Source organism: Physeter macrocephalus, chromosome 4 (assembly GCF_002837175.3).
Source record: "Physeter macrocephalus isolate SW-GA chromosome 4, ASM283717v5, whole genome shotgun sequence".
NCBI lineage: Eukaryota > Metazoa > Chordata > Mammalia > Artiodactyla > Physeteridae > Physeter > Physeter macrocephalus.
This window is the reverse complement of record NC_041217.1, coordinates 134,913,450-134,929,814: the sequence shown is the minus strand read 5'-3', so window position 1 is coordinate 134,929,814 and position 16,365 is coordinate 134,913,450. Positions and strand designations below refer to the sequence as shown.

The following is a 16,365-nucleotide window of genomic DNA, read 5'->3' as shown; positions in this document are numbered from 1 at the left end:
TGTTAAAAAAATTCCTGTATCCTGATGAAGGAATTATTAACACATTATGTCACAAGTTCAAAGTTGAAAGCATTTAAGGCAGCTATTTAGAATGGTTTCTGAAATCTAGCCACATTTAATGATACTATCCTGTCACCAAAGTTTTCTCTCTTTGTACTTAAAGTACATTACAAACTTAGAAAGACATTCTCCCCCTTTTCCCATGCAGTTAGTGTTTTCTATATCTTCCAACACTGTCCTAAGAAACCGCTTCTTAAGGCAGTCATCTATCCCTTTTCTTCTAGGACCACAGACTCTTAAAGAACAGACAGATGGGTTAAGATAGCTATAGATGACAATATTTACCAAAACTTTCAAAAGATTTCATTATGAGAAATTGTAAGTTTTGCCTATTGAAATATATAATATGTTAAAGCTCTCTGGAACACTAGGAATATAAAATACTACATTTTGCATAGGCCTAAGTAAATACTCTAGAGTATCATAAGTTTTAAACCAGCACCAAAAATACAATTGTTCCTTACCACTGGTCCAAAATATAATTCCTAATTTTCAAATAGCGTTCTGGTGTTTTAGCTTGGCGTCCCTCAAAAAACTCAGGAATTGCTTGTTTTTCTTCCTCTTGAATGATATTTCTATCAATTTCTATTTCTTGTTCTGGTGGCTTAAGCTCTTCTTCCTCATGGCTCTCCTCCTCCATTTGGCAGGAAGAATGAAAAAGCAATTCATTATCACTCAAGTCTTTCTGAACTTCACAAGGCTCTGGAGAAGGTAACTGCCTGGCATCATCTATTATTCCACTTCCATCATGCTTATCACAGTTTTTCATCAGTTTATTCCATTTCTGATCATATAATTCAACTGATTTTTGGTCACTGGTGCTGTGATTTTCAGTCCAAAATGTATTTCCTGAGCTTGAAAGTGTTTCCATCTCACCTTGCTTTATATTCTGAAGATACTCCTTGGAAGATTTAGAAATGGGATCTTCCTGGCTGTCAGAAGCAATGAATTCTCCTCTACTGGTTTCATGACTTTTATTTTTAGAGACATCTAACAAGAGATCACTGCTAAGATTCTTTTGGGGAGCTTGAGAAGTCAACTCATCTGCCTCATCTGTGATGTCTACTTCTTCATCATCAGATAACTTTTCAATTTTTACAGCATTCCAGTTGGGATCAGCACGACCCCTTAAACCTGATGGTGTCCATGCCTTTGTGCCTTCATCTTCATTTTTCATCTGAAAATCACTGCTGTTTTTCTGATTTGGTGTTTCCTTCTCTGGACCATCTGATTTTACCTTATTAAAAATCAAGATAAAGCCTCCATATTATTAGCATTTTAAAATGTAATCACTGGCACAAAAAAATAGGATAGATACAAAATTATTAAACTGAGTACATGTCAATGGTGTATTATACCTTTATTGTGCTTTTCTTTGAAGGGTTTACAACTGCATTTTAAATGTAAAAGATCATCATTTCAAATTTCCATAAATATATTTGACTCATTCATGGTCTGGTGATTTTTATTAATCAAATAATCATGACCTACTATTCAATACTTAATTTTCAATATTAAGTTTAAAACAGGAATCTGGCTCAGATCAGCCATACAGAATGAACCAAACAACCGTCATACAAGGTATTCTCTAAGATATTTGTAAAGGCTTATTTCTCAGAATGTCTTTTGCCTCAGTTGATCATTTTTTATAATGCTAAAAAATCCTTTAGTTAAAGGAGTCTATCTCACATACCTTCACTTAGTAAATTAAAATCATCTTTTATTTAAATACAAAGACAATAGAAACAAACTGGTTTTTGCAGGTTCATTTAATGTAGTTCCAATATTACAGAATTTATAATTTAAGGCATGAAATTATCTATCATATTTGCTATTATAAACATAAATATCTTGTAATGCAATAAGGAAAAGAAAATAAATGTCAATGAGTATATATGATTTGAAATAAAACCTTTGTTACATATAGAGTTTTTGAAAAATCTTGTACGACTGATATACCCAAGGGAGGACAGCTTCCAAAGAGAGATTATTTACAGATCCTTTATCACAATAGACTCCCAGGATCTCATATTTGAGGTTAACTGGCTAACTATGTAGACGAGAAGGAAAAGGTAGCAGGAGGGAAAAGGAGATTTGGACATTTAGCCTGAAATAGCCTTTAACAACCTTGCTATTTATTTGAAGTCTCCAGTTTTTAGCTTAAGAATTTAGATAAAATTTTGCATTATATTTCATTATATATTGTTCCTTTTAATATTAAAATGTACCCACCCTTTCGCCTCAAGCCTTTGAGTAAAACTGACACTACAAGATGCCCCACACATTCTAGTCTGAGGGGCATGGGAGTAAGAATAACTAAATTAGGCTTATTCTGTCCCACAATACCTTAACCTTAGCAGGTGGTCTTGAAAATGCTTTTGCGGATTAAAAGAGGTAGTAGATGATTGATTTACAATGAATCCATTCCATTACTTACTTCCTATGCCCAAATGACACTAAGTTAGATAAGTCTTGTATACCGGGTAAACCCCATTACAGCTGACCCTTGAACAACAAGGGGGTTAGGGGTGCCAACCATCCACACAGTTGAAAATCTGCATATAACTTACAGTTGGCCCTCCGTATACACGGTTCCTCACCATCTGCAGTTCTTCCACATCTGCAATTCCGCAACCAGCAGATTGTGCAGTGCTATAGTATTTACTATTGAAAAATATCCACATAGAAGTGGACCTGCTCAGTTCAAACCCTATTTACATTAAAAGAAAATGTAAATAGGGTCAACCCTATTTACATTAAAAGAAAACACCAAATTTCACTTAAGGGCCAACCCTATTTATATTAAAACACCAAATTTCACTTAAGATACTTTCAAATCCTATATAATTATGTTTCGAGAACTCAAGCAGAACATATTAGAAAAATTCTAAGTATCAAAACTACATGGTTGAATATAGCACAAATTACTTGAAAGACTGAGGAACTAGACCATAACTGTACATTTCTGAACACTGCAATTTATTAACGTTTTCAGACAATTCTTCACAATAATTGTACAAGTCTCATTGCTATTAAAAAGATTTTAGAATCATGTTAGCATTTTTGGCCCCTAAGCTCTAATCATTCTTAAAAGTTTAATGCAAATATTTGAAAAGAAATTTAAATTTCCAGGAAACAATGACCTCTAAGGTTTTCTCTTTGGAATATTATTTGCTTTACAGGATTTTTTTGAGCAATTAATATTTTGTCCTATTTAACTGCATGAAATTAAATGGAGTAAAATAATAATACCTATTTAATAGCAATACTCAATACATTGAATATATGCTTTGAGATTTTTGAAGACAAATATTTATAGGGTACTTTATGGGTATAAAGTATTTTCACTATAAAAACTTTGAACATTAAGACTTTAATGCCTGAATTAAAGAAGTATTTCTGCTTTTTAATTTTATTTATTTTAAATATTATCACTAGGGTATTTATATTCTGCTTACCTTATTTTTAAAGTACTGTCTGGCGTAACTCTTCACTTGTAAAACAGTGCGACTTCCAATTAGCTTTGCAATTTTGGTCCACCTTCGGCCAAATTTAGCCTATGTTATCAAAATGGAAAAGAAATAGCTTTTGATTAGCTTACTTAATATTCCAAACTACTGCCATATTAAAAAAACCCCTATCTTTATTTATTTTCTAAAGCACACAATGAAGCCTCACATACAATATATAGTTAAGACTCCTAAAATCAAAGCCCACATTCTTCTTTTCAAATCTTGACCTCTGAAAACAGACCAAGATGATTTAGAAATTTGTTTTCTTTTTATAGCTACCTAAATGAAGACCCATCACTTGTATGTATTCCTAACAGTATGTATTAGTAGTGTACATCATGATGTTCCAACTTTAAGGTAACTTAAAAAACAGTGCCTGAAAGGGAGGCAGGTTATATTTTCCAATTACAGAATCAACTGAATATGTTCTGACACTAATTTCAAAATATTTTTTTTTACCCAGATTCCATCTGTTACAATACCTATTACATGTTCCCTAGCAGATACTTTTACACTATACAGATATCAGAGTAAACTGACTTACAAGAGTGAATCTCCCTACACCCCTCCACTGTCAAAGGCTGTATACCTACTTACAGCCTGTATACTTACTGAGAATTTGAGGGAGCTCTGGTGTGTTCTGCAGTACAGACAGGAACGCATTATAATTTTAAAGCGAGACAGGATTTTTAGGTATCAAGCCTATCATTTGATACAAAATCTCCTTTACATTATCTCCAACACAAGATATTCTCTACTTCCCAAAGTAGCTCAACAATCCTTTTTTAGAATTCTTAAAAGTATTTAAAGAAAAAAAAAAAACAAAAACCCCACAACAATTCAGAGAAGCTGATTCCAGGGCCAGATTTACAGGTCAGACAGTCATGACTTATGGCAATAAATCATCTTCAAAGTTCTGACCTAAATGATAAACCTTAATTTATACACTTATTTCTGGTATTCATTAGAAAATCTGATGTACGGACAATTTCTTAAAACTGAAAGTAACTTCTGAGAAAATGATTAAGTATAAATTAATTATTTAACATTGTTCTTAACTAATACCTAACTGAAATCAACTTACTGAAGATTTAGTTATCTGTACTGTGTGATGAAGGCAAATAGGTAACTTGGTAACATGGATCACTTTTGGAAACAGGAAGGATTTGGATAAAGTTTGACTAGTTAGGATTGCAGGGGCTTGGACACTATGAAAATTGGAGAGGGGACACTAACAAGAGGAGCAAAGAAAACATTTACCAATTTAAAAACAGAGCAAAGGGACAAGACAGAGAAGGAAAAATCTTTCATTATTCAGTACCACATAATTTCCTCCTCTCAAGCCTGACAGAATTCAGTCTATAAACAAATGATACTGATAGGTTAAAAAGCTGGGAATACAACCAATGGTTCCATGTATTTTTGTGGGAAAATATTCCAGGTTTAAAATATCTATGTATATAGATAGATAGGTAGATAAAGATATAGATATCTACATATGTACCTAAATAAATAGACACTTGCTTTTACAGGGACAAAGTATCTCTGGAAGGATATACAAGAACAGATGACAATGGTTACCTGAGGCAAAGAGAACTAAAGGTTGAGACAGGAGTCAGAGGGAGACTTAACACCCTACAACTTCACATACCATTTGAATTTTGAACCATGCAGATACAGCCTTTATAACTACCACCAAAGTCAACAATAACCTAAAAATTCACAACCCGTGTGTGTGTATGGGTGTGTTCTGATCTTTGGTAACGAACAAAACACCAAAGTTGTCAGCAATCTTAAATAAACGACTGGTTAATTAGATTATATAAATGATAATCATGCAACAGACTAAAATACCAATATAAAAAACATCAACAGTACACGAGAAAAATCTCAGGAGATAAAACCCTCAAAATAGTTTATGTATATATATAAAACATCACAGAACATAGATGTCATGGTGATGTTAACTATAAAAATACAAACACATTTTATTTCCTGTCATCTGTAGAAATATTAACAATGATGTTTCAATTTGCATTCGTGAATCCTACATAATATTACATAAATATTCTATATATGTAATATATAAATATATATAATTTCAAAATTAATTAGTACAATACTGGGTAACATGTAAGAAAAAGATATAATCTACTATTGACAGTTAAAAAAAATTCCTGCATGTTTTGTTAAGCTTCATTATATTACGGAGTTTTCTCATAATTAGAAACTTGTGCACATATTTTTTTCCATTATGCAACTTGTGGACATTTGAATAGATTTCAGTAAAACATTCATGCAAAAGGAATGTTTCTGGTCTCTAATTACATCCACTAAAATGTTTAGACTGTGTGCACAATGCTAAATATCTGAATTAAAAAAAAACTCAGCTGATCACCCAGACGGTTCCAAATATACATATTTTTTCCCTAGAGAAAAGATCAGGTAACCAAATAATTTTGCCTTTTAATCCAGGCAGTTGGTGTCATGTATGCAGATACAGTACAATTTCTTGGATTTTATTAATACAAAAAAGGGGTGAAAATCAATATTGATCCAAATCTATTTTAATATTTTAGTAACTTAGGTATGAGTTAAAAGGAATTCTCTTATGCTACACTACAAACATCATTCTAACTACAGAAAAACTATAGATATGATCACTGTAATTAAAAAGAAATTTCCAGTCTCTATAAATTAATTTAACCTTATAATTCTATCAATATTTGCTTCTAGAATTATTTTACTATAAATTAAAAATTGCTCTATTTACCAGCCCTTGTTCAAACAGCTCTTTTTCTTCTATCGTCCACTTTACTGAGTAACTTGCTGGTTTTGTAGGAGAGTGTACCCTGAGGGGAAAAAGAGGAATTGCAAACAAAATTTCTGAAATGGAACATTCCATATTTATGCAGCTAAAGGTTATACACAGCCATGGGCTACATTTAATACTTTGAGTCTAAGAATTAAAAAGAGAAGAAGAAGGCTGCAGTCTCTACCTGGGGGAACAGATTTGCCCTGTCTTGTATACTCCTCTAGCTCAGGATGATAGAAGCCCCCAAAAACATAATCCTTGGCTCTGAGTGAAGATAATACTAAAAGACATCAAAGGAAGTCAATGTGATAACAAATAGCTTCCTCAGACTGGACACAAAGCAGCAGATGTTAATATATTTCCAAATCCAGAGTTTAAATTGGCTTGTCAATTGGTATGTCAGAGTTTAAATTGGCTCCAGAAATATCATCTCTCTTATTCTTCTATTTAAATCTATGTAAATATCAAGCCAGAAAACAGGTAAAAATACTATGACATTACATTTATTGCTTTTGAAATGCAGGACATTAAGAAATTAAAAATAAAATAGTGATGAAACTCACTAATTTAATTCAAGCAAACCATTTTCATTGACTTCATTTGGTTTCTGTTGTTTGTTCAGCAAAATGCAAAAGCCAAAGTCTGCTCAGGGCTCAAACTGTTGGTAATTGGAAATCTACCCTCTAAGGGATTATAAACATGGAAGTTTAGAAACACTAAATAACATCAAACTTTCTTCAATTGTAGGGAAAGGATGTTTATAAAAACAGTTAATACTTAATTTCTCTAGATAATTTTTGAAAGCCACAAATTCAAATTAAATTTTTGTTTGAAACGACTGAAAACTAACTTGACAGGGCATCAGAAATCAAGTTAATTCCTAACATATTAAAGGGCAGCTTTATAAAAATGTTCCCCACCAATCCCTAGAAAACCACCTTTTTGTAGAGCCCTAAAAAAATTCTGACCAATAAATAACATAATAAAATTATCTTGTGACATTCCAACATCTGTACAAGAAATTTTGACTTTATATTTTTGTATAACCCAAGGTCAAGAGGGCTTTTCCACAGGCCAGCTATAACTTTTTGTTTAATTTTTCCATAATTTTTAACTAATCAAAAAGATTTTAAAATATAAAACATAAGTACTACATGATTTTTGCTGGTTTCTGCAGACTGCACCACATTAAAAAAAGAAAATAAGGAAGCTTGTGAAGAAGTTTTTAAAACTACAATTCAGACTTTTAAAAGTATTATAAATTGATTTTACCTCTTCATGTATTTTTTATCACCTTCCTTTTGATCAAACCAGAATTTTCCTGGAAGTGACTTTTTGGACAAATAATACCTGTGTAATTATTAAGAAACTTTTAAAAAAATAATAAGGTCCTATAATTTTTATGCAACTTAAAGTAGGCACTCACACACTCGTGAAAGTCACACTTGATTTCTAGCTAAACCAGGTCTGCAAAAATTATGACAAAGATGTTTATACATCACAGGGTTGTTATATGGATTAAATATTACATGTGAAGTCACACATAACACAGTACCTGAACAAAATGTGTGCTACATAAATGTTAGTTTCTCTTATCTTCCTTTAGTGGCTAAGAGAAGATATATCCTCAATGTTTTATTTAAATCTTTTTTCCTAAAACACATGGAGAATGTAACAGATGAATGTGATTGGTTGTCCAGGGTAATTTAGGAGTATTTGCTTTCATATTTCTGAAAGTAACAGAGAAGAGTTTAGAGTTGCTCTCTATCCTAATAAAAATAACAAACGTTTGGGTCAAATTTACCAGAGTCTCCCTCTCAGACTTTTTAAACCTAGCCTATACTGCAATACTTTAGATTAGTCTGAGATATTCTTCACTCAACAAATATTGTATTTTGTGTACATGTATTGTATACATGAGGCACTATGCTAGGTACTAGGTGCTGAGGACAAAGAGAGAAAACATTATCCCTGTCCTCCAAGAGCTCACATAGCTTTTACTCTCATTATTTTGTTTCCAAATCTGGAAATGAACCAGTGACTACTTAAATATTCATTAATCTAGAATGGCACTGTTCAACATATTAGCCAATAGCCACATGTGTAGCTACTGAGTACGTGAAATGTGGTTAGTACAAACTGAGATGTACTGTAAGTATAAAATACACACTGGATTTCAAAGAGTATAAAACAAAGAATGTGAAACATCTCAATAATGTTTATATAGTGATTAAATGTTGAAACAATATTTTAAATATACTTTGTTAAATAAAATGTTATTACAATTATGTGGCTACTGGAAACTGTAAATGATATGTGACTTGCACTACTCTTCTACTGAAAAGCAATGATCTAGGCTATAACTGTAATGTTTGGGGAGAGTTAGAGAGAAAGAAAGCCTAAAAAGGGTTAACCTATGATAATTAAAGGTACAAACACACCCTGAAAACAATGTAGCAATAACTGGGAATAAAAAGAATAGATATTCTGGCTTAAAGAGGAGATAAAAATCCATGAAACACAGGTGAGTTGAAAATAAACCACTCACTACTTATTAGAGTAGTATCAATAATCTTTATAGGGCTTCCCTGGTGATGCAGTGGTTGAGAGTCCGCCTGCCAATGCAGGGGACACAGGTTCGTGCCCCAGTCCGGGAAGATCCCACATGCCACGGAGCGGCTGGGCCCGTGAGCCATGGCCGCGGAGCCTGTGCATCCAGAGCCTGTGCTCCGCAACGGGAGAGGCCACAACAGTGAGAGGCTCGCGTACAGCAAAAAAAAAAAAAAAAACAAAAACAAAAACAAAAAACAAAAACCTTTATAAATCAGAAATCTTTTTGTTCAATCCCTTCATTTTATATATAAAAAAATGGAGTCCCCCAAAAGTTAAGTTGCAAACATCACAAATAGATGAAAGAAATAAGGACAAGAAGCCAGTGGCTGAACTGTGAATAAGGACCTACAACTTCGGGTGGAAAAAAATCTTCATTCTATAGTTTTATGCTTTTTACTTGGATTGCTCCCATTAACACCTATAAATTGGTAGAGTAAGAAGTGAGAACTTTCACATATTTTAATTCTATGTCCTTGGACAAATTAACATCTCATATAACTGAAAATGGAGGTTTAGACTGAGTGATTTGGACTTCGACTAAAGATTCTAGCTGATTTAGAACACTCTACAGGGAATTCCCTGGCGGTCCAGTGGTTAGGACTCCATGCTTCCGCTGCAGGGGGCACAGGTTCGATCCCTGGTCGGGGAACTAAGATCCCACATGCCGCACAGCGTGGCCAAACAAAACTTAAAAATGAAACACTCTATAATTTCTACTCAATATTAACACAGTATAAAGAGTTGGTTGACAACAGAAACTCAAAAATATTGAGTCAGATCTCAGACTTAGTGGTAAAACAGAATAGGTAGGTAACACATTATATACTAGCAGTTATATACTATCTAGTAACTAACAGTGGTCTCTTCTGTAAGTTTTGCATTTATGGATTTTTAACCCTGAAATCTTTACTTTCCTCATAATCATTAAAGGATACTCTTCTTCCAACAACATTTTCTCAATGACAGCTCTGTTCTCTTCACTGATGGTGCTATCCAGAGTCCAAGGCTATTAAAAAAAGGAAGAATAAATTTATTTATTTACTGCTTTTTGAAATTATCTTCTGTTTTGTTAAATAAAAATACACAATACAATGATTACAAATAATAAACCTACCATTTACTGAGCACACAGACATATCTTTGATTCCCACAATAATGTTATGAGATAGGCATTACTTCTTCACAGATGCACCCATAGAGGCATTCACTGACAATTCAAGCAGGAGAGCAGAGACTTGAGCCTTGGATTCCAAGGCTCAGGCTCCTACCCATGATAAAGTAATAATGGCTATCCTATATGAGGAACTATTACATATTAGGCATTTTGCTAGATATTTCACACTTCACCTATTTCCAAAACTCACCACAATTCTTTTTTTCCCTTAAGCCACAATCTCTCCTTAAATAATCATACTCCTTTTTAACTCTCAAAACTTAAAAATTTTCAGCCCAGGTCTCTTCTCCAAGCTCTATTTAGACTGTTATAACTAACTGCCCACTCAAAATTTCCACTTGGATCTCTAATAGGCGTCTTTTTAAAAAAATAAATTTATTTATTTAATTTTTGGCTGTGTTGGGTCTTCATTGCGGTGTGTGGGCTTCTCCTGTTGCAGAACACAGGCTCTAGGTGCATGGGCTTCAGTAATTGTGGCACGTGGGCTCAGCAGTTGTGGCTCGTGGGCTCTAGAGCGCAGGCTCAGTAGTTGTGGTGCACGGGCTTAGTTGCTCCGTAGCATGTGGGATCTTCCCGGACCAGGGCTCAAACCCGTGTCCCTTGCATTGGCAGGCGGATTCTTAACTACTGTGCCACCAGGGAAGCCCCTCTAATAGGCTTCTTAAACTTAACATATTCAAAATAAAACTCACCATAACATACATTCACCTGCTTCTCTCCCTGCCTTCCCAATTTTGTAAACAGTACTACTAGTCACCAAGCTATTCCAGCTAGAAACCCAGGAATCATCCTGGATTCTTTCCTTTTTCCTCAATCCCCACACCCAATCTACCAAGCAGTTCTACCTCCAAAACATAATTCAAATCTGTCAACTTCTACCACAACCTTAGGCCAAGCCACCACCAAATCATGCTTAGATTCCTACAAATGTTTCCTAACTAGTCTCTTTGATTCCCCTCATTTGCCTTTCCAACCTTGTCACAGCTGTCATCCCCTCCCCTTTCCCACTATATTCTAGACACTGGGTTTCAACCAGAGCCTTCGTGCTGTCATTCTTTCTGCCTAGAATATTTTTCATCAACTCTTCACATATCTACTCCTGTTTTCAACTTAAATGTCACCTCCTCAGTTTCCCTCACCAACTTTATCTAAAGTAGGTTTCCCACCTTGTAACTCTCAGTCAGCATCTTGCTTATGTCCTTCATGATCTATAATTAGTCTACTTGTTTACCACCAGACTCCCCTTTAGAATATAAGCTCCTTGAGAGCAGGACCATGTCTGTCTTGATTACAGGTGTATCCCCCAAACGTGGCCTAGCGTCTGGCACATAGTAAGTACTTGATAAATAATTGTTAAATGAAGAAACAAAGCATACAACGATCCCGATTTTTTAGATGAAGAAACTAAGGTTCACAAATCTGATAAGTGGTAGAGCACTGATTCATACCTAAATCTAACTGGCTCCTAAGTTGATTCCCAAAAGGCCATTTTTTCAAAGTCAAAAGAAGAATAAATTCCTTCTATTTTTAAGTTAAGAAAAAGGTTTCAATATATTACCTCTGTGACTGCTGAGAACTAGCACCAAGTTTAAAAAAAAAAGAGGGTACTGAGTAATAGCTTAATGCACCTGATATTCTCATAAAATACTTACAATAAGACCATTCTCAGTTCTCCACGATGAGTCAAGATAGTGGTCTTGTAAAACAGATGTTGTATTTTCATTATTTCTGCAATAATTAAGAAAATGGGTATGAAAGGGCGATTATACCAGTTACTGAACATAATTTACAGAGCACAGTGATTGGAAGGTTTCAGATGTTAAGCAAATATTTAGTTCCTTTCCCCCCTTAACAGATTTAACACTGCAGATGCCTGCTCTACCTTTGGTCTGTGAAATATATAGTGGCTTTAAGCTACCCTATTTCAATTGCTAAATATCAGACTTCTCCTTCTTCCAATAAACAACTTCATGAGGGAAAAAATACCTCCAAACAGCAACTACAACATATTCTGTGGCTATGAACCAACACTTCAGATTTCTTTTGATGAATATGCATGTGTATACAGGAATTCAACTTTACAATTAATTCTTTTAGTTATAGCTGAAGCATAGAAGCCACCATCAACAGTACCACCCTCAAAATGAAGAAAAAGCAAGAACGGATAGAAGAACCAAAAGAAAATACTCAAAGGAGGACAGTACAGTGAAGAGATAAGAAATGTGATGCTTTAGTAACAACCCACATAAAAAAAAATTAACTTGGGTTACTTGGGGGCGTTTCTATGTTCATGGGGGATTAAACTTTAATTCTCACTCTTTTCACTAATTAGAAGTTTCTAAAGACACACTGTTCACTTCATATGGAAAAAGTCTGAATAGTTAAGTTTGAGGAGGCCCAATCTGTGATATAATTAAGTTTAATATTTGCTTCTGTACATTCTGAAGTTATAAAGTTTCCTAGTTACTGACTTTTCTCAGTCTAGTGGAAAGAATTTGTACCTCTTAGACTGCAAAAAACGATCTACAGGTTTATCTCCATCTGGCATATATATAAGGTTTACTGTCTGTCTCATCCAATAAGAATGTTAGTTCTATGAGAGCAAGGACTTAGTTTGGATGACTGCTATATACCCAGGGCTTGGCATATAAAAGATAATCAATATTCACTGAATGACTGAATGAACAAGATAGGTAGGGCATGGATCACACAGGTCTCTAGGAGTTAAGGAATAAAGATTTTATCATAAAGCTAATTGAGGACTGAAGGGAATAACATGATAAGACCTGGATGTAAGAAAAGACTGCTCTAACTTCAGAAAAGACTAGAAGGGGGTCAAAGAGACAAGAAGTGGTTAAGATGTAGTGATTATATAGATACTAGACAGAGGTGACAGTAACTCAGACCTAAAGAACAAACAGTGTGAACAGGAAGAAGTGAACACATTTGAGAGGATACTCAGAATCAACAGACTCGATAGAAGGAGAGCGGTAAGGAAAAGGGATAAAATCTAGGTCTATGCCTTGCATGACTGGGTGGATGGTGCCACTCATTGAACTGGGGAACTTGGAGAGGCAGGTTGGGTAAGGAAAGTTTCTATAAAGTGAAGCTGAGGTGCTTGTGGAAAGTCCAAGGGCAAATAGATTCAGAGAACTGGACAAATGGATGTGAAGCTCAGGAAAGAGATCTGGGAAACATCAGCATGTATTGGGTGGAACTTAAGAAACTGTTGTTTTTGTAAGTCAAAAATGGTGGAACGTTGGGGAAATTTCATATGGTCCAACTTAACAGAAATTAAGTCTTGAGAGCTGGACTGTGTGGTTAGTGAGAAGTCTTATGACAAAAATCCCTTGGAACATTATGATTTAAAGAATAAGCAGAAGAAATGGAGGATGACAAAGAAGGGACACCAAAACATTTCAATGCCATCTTCTAACTTTGGTAACCAGCACTTAGCAAGGACTTAAAAGTGTGTTTTCAATTAATCCTCAAGGGTTCCACAGATGTTATAATCAGCTGTAACTACACAACTCAGAGGGGCAACTAAGTGTTCACTCACACCAAATGCCATGCGATCAGAGCCCCCAACACCCAGGAGCAACTTTCACCAGAATATAATGTTAATGATGCTCTGTGGAATTGTGTAAGGCAATGGCTCTGACCATCAGGAACCAATAATGTGTTATTGGTTACCTGAGACGAATATGATTACAGGTGCCATGAGTAGACTTAAGGCTCAGCAGAATAATGAGAAAGGAAAGAAAAAGGAAAAAGAGAAATAAAACACAATCAGAAAACTAAAGAAGAACCCATGGAAAGGGGTAAAGCCAATGCTCTCAGATGATCTTGAGTGTTTCCAACGCCAGCTCATTTCTCTCTGGACTGCAGATAAGAATCCCTCCCATTTATTTCACAGACTTATTGTGAAAAGTAAATCAAATCATGCATGCAACAGCACTTGATCAAGATTAACTTGATCTACACAAATGTGAACAATGATTGTTATTAAAGGCTTCCTATTTGTTTGTACAGACTCGGACTGCTTTGCCTAAAGATCTGAGGGAGAATGACTAAATGAACTTAGTCACTCCTCACTTTTATAGTGGTTTAGAGTTCGGGAGAACTTTAAACCCACTATCTTGGTGCCTCATGAGCAGGGTTAGTACTCTTCTCCACAATTTACAGAGGCGCTATTATCAGGTTGGATCATGTGAAATTGCTATTTTATAGGTCAAAAATGGTCTAAGATTGGCAGTTTTACATGGTTCAACCTAGAGACTTCTAATGAAGTTGTTCATAGTTACAAGCAACATAGATGGCTGAGTTTAGAATTGAGGTCTTCTGATTCCTGACCAGTCTAGGCCTCTTCCATTACTAAAAGAAGATTCTGAAAGCACATTTTAAAAATGGCATGTATCAACTTCTCTCTCTGCAAGCGAGGAGTCAAAGAGCTAGATGTCTCAAGCTGGAGGATGCTGTTTAAAATCACACTGGCCTGCTCTGCAGGAATTGGTACTAAACAAATTATGACCCCCTCACTGGGTCCTCAAAATACTATCCCTGGTGGGATGGTAAAGAACACAACATGTACAGAGCACCTACCTTATGCTAGAGCACATCCCATAATTATTTCATTTGATCTTCACAATAACCGTATGAGGTACATAACATGATTGTCAGCTAACACATGAGCTGAGGCCCAAGGTCACAATGCTAGTAACTGGCGGGGTCAACCCAGAGCTGTCCAACTCTAAAGTCCAGCCCCTTTCCTTCAAGTCACACTGCTTCTCGGGAAGTTTTTCATAACTATCCCTACATGGAAAAGGAAACCGGTGGCCGGTAGGGATAAAACGACACGCCCAAGGTCACACGGCCTGCAAGCGATGGAACAAGACTCCTAAGCTCGGGTACTGTCCAGGGGCCGCCCTTGTTCTAGTTATTATTGGGCGGTGGCAAGAGGGCGGATTCTGAGGTGGCAGTAATGGAAGAAGGAATCTAATTGCTGAAGAGTGGACAACGTGCTAGGCGCAGCCGGCGCCCTCCCAGCATCCCGATAAAAGGTGAAAGGGCCGTCGGTCACTAGCCTCCGGTACCCGCCCCCTGGGCTCAGGAGGAGCCCGCAAGCGGGATGGGCGAGGCGTCTCCCTGGCCGCTAGGAGACCCTGGCCCAGCGGATGGTCTTCCGCTCCCCTGGCCCCTGCCGGAACCGCGGCCTTTCTAGGATACCCTCCTCACATCTGTGCCCCTCCTTGTCTCTGCAAGACCCAGTCTCTACGCCTCACCCAGACTGTGCCGCCGCTGGCACCACGTCCCCTTCGATATCTACATCCGCCTCTTCAGCCGCCATGATGGGACCTGACCCCAGCCGTCTTCTCGAGAGATCCCGCGAGAGGTGGAGGGCCTGAAGGCGGGGTCCTATGCGTCACGGGGCGGAGTCGAAGCCTCGGCCAGCCCTTCCCATGCCCAGGAAGCTGGGTTTTCAGAGAAAAAGATGTTGCGGAGCCCTGGGGCTTGGTCCTTTTGACTTTTGTTGACTTGTAAAGACAAGTAACCCAGGCTTGGGTTTTGAAGAGGCCGTGTTCTTGCATAAATTCTTTGGCTTCTCACTTCTCTAATTTGTAAAACGGGGATAATAGTAAATAGTGTATCGAAAAGATCAAGTCAGACCTACTTTGAACTGTGAAGGTGGCAACAGTGACCCTTACCTGCTGGTTTTCTTTCTTTCTTTCTTTCCTTCCTTGCCTTTTTTTTTTGCGGTACGAGGGCCTCTCACTGTCGTGGCCTCTCCCGTTGCGGAGCACAGGCTCCGGACGCGCAGGCTCAGCGGCCATGGCTCACGGACCCAGCCGCTCCGCGGCATGTGGGATCTTCCCGGACCGGGGCACGAACCCGCGTCCCCTGCATCGGCAGGCGGACTCTCAACCACTGCGCCACCAGGGAAGCACCCCCCCTTTTTTTTTAAAGAGAAGGATTATTCAGCGCTTATTGAAGTGCTGAACAACATCTGTTTTAAAATTCAAAAGAACATTTAAGAATGTAACTTATGATTGCATATTTTTATTTCATAGAGATCTTTACAATTAATTTAAAAATCACTGTCATGACCATTGATCTTCACATAACCCAGTGAGGTAAGCAGGACTAGTATTATCCGTCACACATTACAGATGAGGAAACTGAGGCTCAGAAAG

General features: G+C 36.6%; 1 protein-coding gene across 3 annotated transcripts in view; it reads right to left on the bottom strand.

Moving 5' to 3' along the window:
* MYSM1 (Myb like, SWIRM and MPN domains 1) overlaps positions 1-15,534 on the bottom strand; it is a 42,348-nt gene extending 26,814 nt beyond the window's left edge. For 2 of the 3 annotated variants that reach the window (XM_007129256.3, XM_007129257.3), the window contains exons 1-7: positions 15,457-15,534; positions 11,827-11,902; positions 9,936-10,006; positions 7,660-7,737; positions 6,346-6,424; positions 3,519-3,617; positions 525-1,297 (exon numbers count right to left, since the gene is read on the bottom strand). In XM_007129256.3, coding sequence (XP_007129318.2) covers positions 525-1,297; positions 3,519-3,617; positions 6,346-6,424; positions 7,660-7,737; positions 9,936-10,006; positions 11,827-11,902; positions 15,457-15,521 — 1,241 coding nt within the window. In that variant the 5' untranslated portion in view covers positions 15,522-15,534. Of the gene's footprint in view, positions 1-524; positions 1,298-3,518; positions 3,618-6,345; positions 6,425-7,659; positions 7,738-9,935; positions 10,007-11,826; positions 11,903-15,456 lie in introns of those variants that run through there. The other variant, XM_007129258.3, reaches the window with a different exon arrangement.
* Positions 15,535-16,365: the final 831 nt, after the last annotated feature.